Source organism: Berghia stephanieae, chromosome 15 (genome assembly GCF_034508935.2).
Source record: "Berghia stephanieae isolate SIO BIC M18660-M18661 chromosome 15, UCSD_Bste_1.3, whole genome shotgun sequence".
NCBI classification, from domain to species: Eukaryota; Metazoa; Mollusca; class Gastropoda; order Nudibranchia; family Aeolidiidae; genus Berghia; species Berghia stephanieae.
Window position 1 is genome coordinate 19,221,658 of NC_088374.1, and position 12,500 is coordinate 19,234,157.

The 12,500-nt window shown below is 35.0% G+C and overlaps 1 protein-coding gene across 1 annotated transcript in view; it reads right to left on the reverse strand.

Annotated features, from left to right (window-relative positions):
- LOC144960516 (dynein axonemal heavy chain 6-like) overlaps nucleotides 1-12,500 on the reverse strand; it is a 122,682-nt gene that overhangs the window by 77,212 nt on the left and 32,970 nt on the right. Inside the window, 9 exon segments of the mRNA XM_078893699.1 lie at nucleotides 1-106; nucleotides 2,140-2,265; nucleotides 4,356-4,419; nucleotides 5,157-5,350; nucleotides 6,113-6,195; nucleotides 7,600-7,757; nucleotides 10,232-10,328; nucleotides 10,896-11,076; nucleotides 12,035-12,247. The exon segment at nucleotides 1-106 is cut by the window's left edge and continues 50 nt beyond it. Coding sequence (XP_078749825.1) covers nucleotides 1-106; nucleotides 2,140-2,265; nucleotides 4,356-4,419; nucleotides 5,157-5,350; nucleotides 6,113-6,195; nucleotides 7,600-7,757; nucleotides 10,232-10,328; nucleotides 10,896-11,076; nucleotides 12,035-12,247 — 1,222 coding nt within the window.

The following is a 12,500-nucleotide window of genomic DNA, read 5'->3' on the forward strand; positions in this document are numbered from 1 at the left end:
CGTATTCGTAGAACGAGTTCGACATTCTGACCACACAGTTGTCCAGTTCAGGGTCCCAGTAGTAACGCAGCTGCTTCTGCCACTCAAAACTACCAATCTGGTCAACCTAGAAAAAGTAGAAAAAAAAGAAAATAAAATAAAAAAGATCGGTAAAGACAAGTGTTCTCGAATCACTTTTCCTCAGATTTTACACATATAGAAGGAACAAACTTGACATCACTCAGCTGTTTGTTATTGTTTTTAGCCAGCCATTTTGTACGGCTATGTGGTCTAGTGGTATGACACTCGCTTTCGGATCGGAAGGTCCTGGGTTTGAGCCTCACGCTCGGCCCATAGTTGAGTCCTTGGAAAAGGCTCTTTACTCACATTCTCTCACCGTGCTCAGGTGTAAAATGAGTACCTGGCCGTTAACAGCGTTGTCTCTGTCCGAAAAATTGTAATATCACCTAACAGGCATCATGTCCCGTCCTACATGTTAAAAATTGCTGTTGACCAGGGACCCCTTGTAAAGCGCTTTGAGCACATTTAGTGGATATTGCGCTATATAAAAGCTCAATTAATTAATTTTTATGATGAATTCTTAATAATTCTATCAATCAGATTATAAACATGCAAGGTTGCACACAGTTTTGCGTGTTGGTAGGCATAGCCACCTGGCAGACGTTGTGAGTATTGTACCTAAATGCACAGCATCCATTGATCAATAAACAAAGTATTCACATAATATCAGCTTTGACTCAGCTTTTATGTACAAAAATAATTGAGGATGATTTACGTGTATAAAAAGTAGATAATGTATACATACACTTAGTAACAGAAAATTAGCAATGCAAATAAATGAATGTGTCAGGAAAGGGAGATAATTCATCGGAAATTAACAATTCTCTGGCATTTGTACACACATTAACCCACTCAACCCTAACACCGATTATATCCGTTGTTTACTCGGATTGCTTTTTCCCCATTCCTATTTATTACATTTTTTTCTGAGACAAATTATTTGGTTATTTTCAAAGCTAATGTTTTTAATTTTTACATGTTAATGATAGTTGAATATTACTATCTATGTACATGCTCATCTTTAAAACATTTTTTTTTTCCAATTTTGAAAAGCAGCAAAAATCTCTAGGATTGAGTGAGTTAACCAGTTCATCAACATCAACAGATGTGAAGATTCTCGTATTGAATAAGTATTGGTGACGTCATTTCTGGTCTTTTCATCTTTCCAAAAGAAAAGGGTTTGTTTCATTTAGGGGGGATATTCGTTATATCTTTGTTTTTATTTACACACTTGGATTGCCAGTGTAGGTACTTATTCTATTCTATGTAATCATAATCAATGAATGGGTTGATTGGTGGATTGGTGGATTGATTTATTGATTTGATTTATTGGCTGACTGCTTGGCTTATTGCTTAAATGATTGATTTATTCATTAATTGATCAATTGATTGATTGATTGATTGATTTACTGATTAAATGATTGATTGCCTGGGTGACTGATTGATTGATTGATTGATTGATTGATTAAATGATTGACTGATTAAATGATTGATTGCCTGGGTGACTGATTGATTGATTGATTGACTGATTAAATGATTGATTGATTGATTGACTGATTAAATGATTGATTGATTGATTGATTTACCTGTTGACAGCTTGCCAGATATGTTAAATGATTTTATTGATTGACTGATTGACTGACTGATTGATTGATTGATTGATTGATTGATTGATTGATTGATTGATTGATCAACAGACTGATTGATTGATTGATTGATTTACTGATTGACTGCTTGAATGCCATATCAAATTATGGATCGATTGATTGATTGATTGATTGATTGATTGACAGACTGATTGATTGATTGATTTACTGATTGACTGCTTGAATGCCATATCAAATTATGGATTGATTGATGGATTGATTGATTGATTGATTGATTGACAGACTGATTGATTGATTGATTTACTGATTGACTGCTTGAATGCCATATCAAATTATGGATCGATTGATTGATTGATTGATTGATTGATTGATTGATTGATTGACAGACTGATTGATTGATTGATTTACTGATTGACTGCTTGAATGCCATATCAAATTATGGATTGATTGATTGATTGATTGATTGACCTACCTCCTTCTTGACCATATCCGTGATCATGTCTCTGGCGTGGACATCGATAGTGATCAAGGCACACAGATTGGCACGGGACAGCTTGGGAAGCTCCCCCCTCACAATGGACGCCAGTTCACTCAAATCCTGGAAAGATGAGGACAGTATTATTATTGTTTTAGCTGTTGGCTGAAGAAGGACTATGAGCCAAAACGTTCTGTGTTAAAAGAAGGGTTATGAGCCAAAACATTCTGGGCCCTATAGGGGCAGCGCGGCTCAGTGGTACGGTCTTTGCTTCCTACCCGAAAGGCACCGAGTTCAATCACCCACCGCTGCGTTGTGTGGCCTTGAGCAAGTCACCTCTCCCTAGCTCACTTTGTGGTGCTGCACTGCGGCTGACGCCTGGGTTATTCCAGTCTTCCCTTGGAATAGACCCTAAAGACAAATTTCCCCTTGGGGATGAATAAAGGGAATTTTATTTTTATTTATTTATTTTATTTAAGCACTTTTTCCTTCTTTTTTTTTATCTTAAAGATGTTAATTTCATTTTTGTTCAATGTTTAATACTAGTTTTGTCTTCTCTTATCAGTGGGGGCAGTGTGGCTCAGCAGTACGATTTCTGCTTCGTACCCAAAAAGGTACCGAGTTCGACTACCCTTGAGCAAGTCAGTCACCTAGCCCTAGCTCACTTTGTGGTGCTGCACTACGGCTGACGCCTGGGTTATTTCAGTCTTCCCTTGGGAAAGACCCTAAATAAAAATTTCCCCTTGGGGTTGAATAAAGGGAAATTTATATTATTATTTATTTATTTATTATAATGATAAAGATTCGATCAAGAAATCACAAAATAAAGACTACATTTATATCACATTTATCTTGCACCTATTGCACTGTGACCCGGAAAAACCTGGGTTCGAGCATCGCTTCAGGCACTTTCGATATTTTCCATGAGCAAGATTATTAACCCCCAATTTGCTCACTTGGACAACATGGGTGATTCCTGTTGACATCAGACATCTTGTTTGATGAATTATCTATAATATTCCTTCGTGGAATGCCTAGGCGACGATATCTTATGATGTCGTGGCATATAAGGCATAATTTTTTTTTTTTTTATAGCTTGGAAATTGGTAAACACCTATGTGTACTTATATGCAGGTCTGATAACCTAAATTCCTATTGGGCTTGTTGTTGTTGTGATGGAAATACTCTCAAATCCCCGTAAAGTATGGCCCATTACAACATACAGCGTTACATCAAGTCCATAAATAAATAATATGAAATTGAATGTAAGCTTCGATTTTAATACAAGAATAGATCAAATGAACATTTTGGGTTTCCCCTTTATCAACAAAACAGGATGAATGAAACATTACAGATGAAGGAGATAATGTGGTAATGTGATTCATCGTAACTACCACATTATCTCATTCACCTGTAGTGTTTCATCCATCCTGTTTTGTTGATAAAGGGGAAACCCAAAATGTTCATTTGATCTGTTCTTGTATTAAAATCGAAGCTTACATTCAATTTCATATTATTTATTTCTTCGAGCTTCGAGCAGCAATATTTACATTACATCAAGTCCATAAATGTGTACTGATTTTAAACCCGATTACGATGGGAGAATGGGAGTAAAGAGCTTTTTCCAAGGAATCAACTAAGCACCACTCAGAACAGGATTCGAACCCAGGACCTTCTGATCCAAAGGTGCGTGTTATACCACAATCTGTAATTTTTTTGCAAATTTTTGCAAATTTTCCAGATTTTGCAAAGAAAATAAAAACAAAAGAAAAATAAAAAAAAATTTTTTTAAAGGCAACAAAAAAAAATGTAGATTTTTTAATTCTTTTCATTTGACATCTCATATAGAGCTTGAAAGAATCTGAATTTTTTTCAAAATTTGTGCTAACGATTGAGATTATGTAAAGAAGAAAAAAGACCAATTTGATAGTTCGTGTAGAACGTGGAAGATAATTAATCGAGAGTAGTTTCTTTTTACTATCACATTTTCTTCCTTTTTACTGTCGCTAATATGAACTTACATTTGTTGCAAGTGCCGTGAAACCCTTAAAAACAAACATATACCTTTCTCTTTCATGAACTAATTATGGGTTTTTAGGAAAATTAATCAAAAATTTTAGCAACTATTTTTGCAAATTTAGCTGTTTTGAGCTTGCAAAATTTGGGATTTTTTTTTTTTTTCAAAACACCGCCATGTCAGCCTGGACACTCACAGAGAAACTCTTCTGTTCAAAATCCTCTAGCCTCATCTGTCAAAATTCCTCCAAGATTCATGACGTCCGGCCCACGGACTGGGAAATCTGACAACCTGAGGATCAGGACGGCGAGGGGGAAGGAAGGAATGGAGAGTGGTGGATTTATAATAGTGAGGAGTAAGTTATCGTTATTATATCTCATTATTATCATTATTATCTTTACATTATATCATATCATCTTATCTTATAATTATCAACTTTAACACCTTGAAATATGCTTTTACAATTACATTCACAGCCCTCTTCTCCCATTTTTGTCTCTCTCTCTTCATCTTCTCTCTCATCTCTTCTCCTCTCTCCTTCAATCTACTCCATCTCTCTCTCTCTCTCTCTCTCTCTCTCTCTCTCTCTCTCTCTCTTTCTTTCTCATACGCACACACACAGTCTCAAACAAACAAACAAACATGCATTAATAAATTTAAAATTTAAAAAAATAATTAAGAATTGCACCCTTCCGCACTATACTAATGATTCAGCCATATTGTCCAAAGTAAACATATTGGAAGAAAATCGATAAACAAGAATCGCCAATACAAGCACTGTAGCAAAGATAAGTTGGGTGGGATGGTAATAATCTTACCAATATACATATCTGGGATCTTGGATATTCATACGGTAGAGTCACCCTCTCCCCGGCCAGGCGGAGTTTTCGTACCAGTAAGGTCGCAGGTTCAAACCCCCATCACTGCCGCGAAATTGTTATTCTCTGTTGTCTTCTGGCACTTTCCTACTCACTTCATCTCTTGTTGTTATCAACATAAGTGCCTTCTCCACTCACTTTTCTGAATACATGTAATATAACATACCTGTGAGGAATGGGCCACGACCCACTCTCTCCTGGGCCGTCTCTCATAGTCGCCAATGGCCGCCTTACACAAGCGTCTCAGACTGGAAAACATGGCCTCCTCCACTTTGCCCAGCCAGTCCTCTACGTTTCCTCTCGCCTTCAAACCCTGGTGGAAAATAATTTCAAAATAAAGTAAAAAACTGGTGCCAATTTGTGGTTTGGTGCTACGACATTTTCCTTCAGTCCATTGAGCTCTGATGCAAAGACTAAGACCTTACTGCAGGCAACTGTTCTTATTAATATATTCTATTTTTATGTATTTATTTGTTTATTATTTATTTATTCATTTATTCATTGATTTATTGATTGATTTATTTATTTATATATTTATTTATGTATTCAGTTATTTAGTTATTAATTATCTATGTATTTATTTATTGCATTTATTTTATTTATTTAATTAATTAATCTATTTATTATTTATTTAAATTAGTGTATTTAGTTATCCATCTATTAAATTATTTTTTTCCATTTATTCATATATTCATACATTCGTTTATCTATTATTCATCTATTCATCTGATTGTTTACATAGTTGTTTATTTATTCATTAACTTATTTGTTTATTCATTTATTAACTTATTCATTTATTTATTTACTTATTTCCTTTTTTTTTTCTCTCTCTAATAAACTTTTATATATTCATACATTCGTTTATCTATTTATTCATCTATTCACCCAATTGTTTACATAGTTGTTTATTTATTCATTAACTTATTTGTTTATTCATTTATTAACTTATTCATTTATTTATTTACTTATTTCCTTTTTTCTCTCTCTCTCTTTAATAAACTTTTAAAATTCATCAAGAGGAAATAATTATGAGACAAAGTGCTAAAGACGAGATTTTATTAAATTTTAATCTTACTTTTCCGAGTCCGACTTTTTCTCCCTCCGGGGACATCATGGCCAAAATGTCGTTGGTGTATTGGATTTCTTGGGGTTCTTCCCCTAGGAAAATAAGAAAAATATTAGAATCAAAGAGATGTACCTTAACCCTCTCCTTACCACCCATAGGAAAATCCGTCACATTCGTTACGATGTAGCCGACAATTTCCTCATTCTGATTTCTCTTGTACATCATTAAATTTAAAGAAATGCTTTGATTACAGCTACAAATACTAAACACTGTGTTATAGAGTTCACTTGTTACTTTTTTGCTTGAGTAAGAAAAGTCTATTTTTGTGCTGGGTGGGTGTGAATATTGGGGGGAAATTCTAAAATTAGCTGGTAAGGAGAGAGTTAACCCTCTCCTTACCACCTACATCAAAATCGTCACATTTGTTACAACACAATATACATTTTTTCTTATTCAGATTTGTTTTGTACATCACAATGATCTTTGTTTAATCAATAAGAACATAACGTTGTTTTGTAGAGAGATTGTTTGAGTTTAAAAAAGGAATTTTTCTGCTGGGTAAGCCAAGCCTGCCATTTTGGATAAAATACTGAAAATGATCGGTAAGGAGAGAGTTAAAACACACCCCGATGAATTCTCTGTCCTAATAATGTTATGAATAGAACTGTTTGTTATATAAATAGTCCATCTCTGATTTGTATTACTTGTTATGTGCAGCGTGTATGATTTCCTCTCTTGTCAATGTGCACCTATGTTTTCCAGCATTCAATGTCTGTTCAAATTAAAATAATAATAATAATAATAATAATAATAATAATAATAATAATAATAATAATAATAATAATAATAATAATAATAATAATAATAATAATAATAATAATAATAGACTCCCATAGAGCACACGGTATCCTCAACAATGAGGTTCTTGGCGCTTTAAATGACATCAACACAAAACAATATAGAAAGTACATGACATCAAAAAAGTAATGTTTTCAAGGATTATCTTGAAAACAGATTATGATTTGGATTCTCGGATGCTCTGTTGAATTGTATTCCATAAAGACAGACCAGAATGAGAAAAGCACCTTGTTCCCGTCTTTGTACGAATGCGTGGGATAGCCAAATGGGCGGTGTCATTGGAGGAACGCAAAGGTCGGGTTGTCGAATATTTTTTAGGAGTCCTGTGAGGTAGGGAATGGCAGTGAATCAAATCAAACGGAATCAAATGATTCATGTGTTTATTAAACTTATCAGCAGGGGGCAGTGTGGCTCAGTGGCACGGTCTTTGCTTTGCACCCGAAAGGTACCGAGTTCGATCACCCACCGCTGCTCTATGTGGCCTTGAGCAAGTCGCCTCGCCCTAGCTCAATTTGCAGCGCTGCACAGCGGCTGACGCCTGGGTTATTCCAGTCTTCCCTTGGAATAGACCCTAGAGACAAATTTCCCCTATGGGATAAATGAAGGGAATTTTCTTTTTTTTATTTTTTTTATTATACCAGGTTCAGGAGTATTTGCTCCGTCCTGTGATGCCTGCACACCAAACTCCAACTTGGAGATGGCGTCAAAACATTTCCTGAGATGTGGCTGGACAGCCAACGGGTTTCTGGTCTGGGCAAGGATCTCCAAGAGCTCATCGTTGGACAAGAAATAGAATCTGAAATGTCGATGTGGACAAAATTATTCTTGGGAAGTCATGTAACCTTAAAATAATGATAATAAAGATAATAATGGTAATAATAATGATGATAATGATGATAATGATAATAATAATAATAAAAATAATAATAATAATAATAATAATAATAATAATAATAATAATAATAATAATAATAATAATAATAATAATAATAATAATAATAATAATAATAATAAGGAGAGAAGAAGAAGAAAAAGAAGAAGAAGAAGAAGAAGAAGAAGAAGAAGAAGAAGAAGAAGAAGAAGAAGAAGAAGAAGAAGAAGAAGAAGAAGAAGAAGAACAAGAACAAGAACAAGAAGAAGAAGAAGAAGAAGAAGAAGAAGAAGAAGAAGAAGAAGAAGAAGAAGAAGAAGAAGAAGAAGAAGAAGAAGAAGAAGAAGAAGAAGAAGAATGTTCAGCCATTTAAGAAAGGGAAGGACATTTTTAAATACAAGATTTTGTAAATAATAATTTTTATGCCTGCTTTTAAATAGACAGTAGTTGTTTTGAGGCATCATTTCAAATTATTCAAAAGTATGATCTCTGACATGAAACAAAAGCAGCAATTTTCAATGACGTCATAACACAATGTGTTTCTTCTGTTAAAACAATGCTAACTTTTCCATGTTGCTTTTTTTTTTTTAAAGGCAATTAAAAATAATTTGAGATGGAGTTTCTCCTTTGTTGGAAAATGAAATAGACAATACAAAATATTTGTAAAGCGCTTTGAGCACATTTAGTGGATATTGCGCTATATAAAGCACAATTATTATAAAAGCTAAATTATATTTAGACTCAGATTATTCTTCTGCTTCAAAGGTAAAAATAATGTATGTGATTTTTCTACTGTAGATAAATAAAAGTAAATTAACATATTTGTGACCCACCATATCGAAGCGGTATTATGTAGGGATCCACTCGGTAAGGGAAATTGAAATCATAGCCACAAATATCCAACTTGGGTTTAATTTCCGTACGTTATGGTGGAGTATAAAGACTATTTCTTGCATTGCAAAAACTTCTAAGCTCCAATTTCTCATCATTCTATCTCTAAATTCACTTTTTGGGGTCTGAATCATCCCGACATAATACCGTTTTGAGACGGAGGGTCACATTTCAGTGCAGCTCATTTCCTCAAGTTCGCGATGATCAATGCACTTCAAAAAGTCTAATAACTATCCTTCATTGGCATTTCTGCCAGATCTAACAGACCCAGTTACCCAATAATCGTTGGGTTGATAGAGGGGTCAGAAAAAAAACAAAATAACCTTAAATCGATTCAGTCCCTTTGATTGTGAAGCGTGTGGTTTTTACCAAGTGAGCTATCGGGATCCCCAAAATGTCTAATAACTATCTTTTTATTGACATTTCTGACAGATCTAACAGACCCAGCTACCCTATAATTGTTGGGTGGACAAAGGGGTCAGAAAAAAGAGCCACCGAAGATCAATTCAGTCCCGTTGAGTGTGAAGCGAGTGTTTTACCAACTGAGCTATCGGGACCCCCACAATATAATAACAAATAACTGTCCTTTATTGACTTTTAAAATTTAAAAAAAGAGCTTCTATATAATGCAATATCCACTAAACGTGCTCAAAACGCTTTACAAGGAGTTCCTGGCCAACAGCAACATTTAACATGTAGGACTGGACATGACGCCTGTTAGGCGATTTACAATTTTTTTTCTGACAGATACAACGCTGTTAACGACCAGGTACTCATCTTACACCTGAGTACGGTGAGAGAATGTGAGTAAAGAGCCTTCTCCAAGGACTCAATCAACTATGCGCTGAGCGCGAGGCTCGAACCCAGGACCTTCTGATCCAAAAGCGAGTGTCATACCACAAGACCACATCGCCGCAGAAGAAGATAAATAAAATTCTGTAGATAAATAAAAGTAAAGAAACACACATATGCACAGCTAATTTCCTCAAGTCCACGATGATCAATACACTTAAAAATGTCTAATAACTATCCTTTATTGGCATTTCTGCCAGATCTAATAGACCCAGTTACCCAATAATTGTTGGGTGGACAGAGGGGGCAGAAAAAAAAAGAACAACCCAAGATTGATTCAGTCCCTTGGAGTGTGAAGCGTGTGGTTTTTGCCAACTGAGATATCGGGATTCTTCTTCTTCTACCATTCAGGCCAAACTTTCAGGCTGAAGATTGTATGGCCATGTTTTCAGTAACAGGGGTTTTAGAGGGAAACAGGGAGCGATTTTTCAAAAGTCATCAGTCGAAAGGGCTTGTTTAAAAGTGGTTGGTAGTTAGTTCCAAAGTCGGATGGTGGAAGGGAAGACAGAGTAAAGATGATGGTTTGTTCTTGAGTGGAGGATTTCAAAATTCAATGCTGAGTTTCTTGTTTTGTTGTCGTTCCGTTTAAAATGGCTAGTGGGACTCCCCACAATGTCTAATAGCTATATCCGTTATGGACTTTTGCAGACACCTACCTTGGGAAGATGACACGCTTGGATTCCAAATAAGCCTCCAGACACTTCATGATCTGGTCCAGGAGAGCGTTGTTGTTCTGGAAGGTCTCCAGCAAGCCTATGGGGAGATGAGGAGAATGGGTATTTTATTTTGTTTTAAAAATAAATAAATAAATATAAATAAATAAATAAATAAATAAATAAAAAATAAACTAATTAATTAATTAATTAATTAAAAATAGATAGCTAAATAAATAAATAAATAAATAAATTAATTAATTAAAAATAAATAAATAAATAAATAAATAAATAGATAAATAAATAAATAAATAAATAATTAAAATAGAGAGACAAATAAATAAATAAATAAACAAATAAATAAATAAATACATAAATAAATAGATAGATAGATAGATAGATAGATAGATAGATAGATAGATAGATAGATAGATAGATAGATAGATAGATAGATAGATAGATAGATAGATAGATAGATAAATAGATAAATAAATAAATATGTAAGTAAATAAATAAATAAATTAATAAATAAATAAATAAATAAATAAATAAATAAATAATTTTTATGAAGCTGTTATATTCATTTTTGTTTATCATTTTTTACAGTCCAAAGCTTCGAGCAGCTTAGTGAGTATGTATCACTTTATAACATAGTTAGAGAGCTTACCAGGCTGTGTAGCAGCTCGGATAGCCAGAGGAACTTTGTTGACTCGTCTCATGATGTCTTTGTAAGACTTGTCAACATTGGTGAACATTTTGGCCTCGGACGGAAGTTGTCGCTGGATGTCGGGTGCTGAGAAAATGGATTCTAAATATAGCCATGACCTTTGACACGCTAACCATTCATCCTGGAGATTGTAAATAAATACAAATACTTTTAAAACTTTTGAACGTGTAGAACATGAGCAATATCCACTAAACGTGCTCAAAGCGTTTTGCAACAGGTATCTATCTAGCCCAAAAGACATGAATGAAGCCCGTTAGGCAATAATATTACAAAAAAAATTTCCGGCAAAGACAATGCTGTTCATGGCCAGGTACTTATTTTACACCTGAGGACAGTGAGAGAATGTGGGTAAAAAGCCAATCCAAGGACTAAACTATGCACCACTAGAAAGGGATTTGAACCCTAGATCTTCCAATCCAAAGACAAGTTAGCCACTAAACCACATAACCAAAGGGGGAAAAAAGAGAGTTTTTATATATTGCAATATCCACTCGAGTCTCAAAGCGCTTTACAAGGGGTCCCAGGCCAACAGCAACATTTAACATGTAGGTCAAGATATGACACCCGTTAGGCCATATTATATTTTTCCGGACAGAACAAGGCTGTTAACAGCCTGGTACTCATTTTACACCTGAGTACGGTGAGAGAATTTGAGTAAAGAGCCTTTTCCAAGGACTCAACTATGCGTCGAGCGAGGCTCGAACCCAGGACCTTACGATCTAAAAGCGAGTGTCATACCACAAGACCACATAACCGCAAGGAAGAAATAAAGACAGAAGGAAAGGAATCATCATCATCATGTAGTTCCATATCTGAAGCAGACGTCGTAGGTCATCTTCCGCCAAGCTGATCTATCTCTTGCCAATTCTATTAGAGCAGCACCACCTTTCTCAGCTTCATCTGTCCAAGTTCTTATCCCTTTCAAATAAGTTATTCTTTGTCTTCCTCTTATTCTTTTTCCATTCATCTTTCCAGTCAAGGCGAGTACTTCCAAACCAGGGTGGCGGATAATGTATCCTAAAAATTCCATTTGGCCTTTGATGAAAGGAATAATAATAAAAACCAAAAAAAACACAGACCAGTGTTTTGTAGAAAGTGTCCAAATCTTTAGTCCAGTCTTCCACTCTAGACTTGATGGGTCCCACGTGCCTGGATGAGGCAATGGTGGCCACGTTGATGTTGCTGTCGTCCAGGAGTTGTTGGATGTCGTCCGTGTTGCCCAGAATGAACACATCTTTGGAGTCCTTGTGGGGCAGGACGATGAACTCTGTCGACTTCCAGGAATCCTCAACCTGAGTGAAAGAAAAAAGAGATTAGAGCGAAATAAAAAACATGAATTGATAAATTTTCTTCTATTTCTTTTTCTTCTTCTTCTTTCTTCTTCTTCTTCTTCTTCTTCTTTTTCTTCTTCTTCTTCTTCTTCTTCTTCTTCTTCTTTTTCTTCTTCTTCTTCTTCTTCTTCTTCTTCTTCTTCTTCTTCTTCATGTGAGACTATTTCACTGATTTAATGTCTATAGGGAATGAGATTAGCGGAAGAGTAGCGTC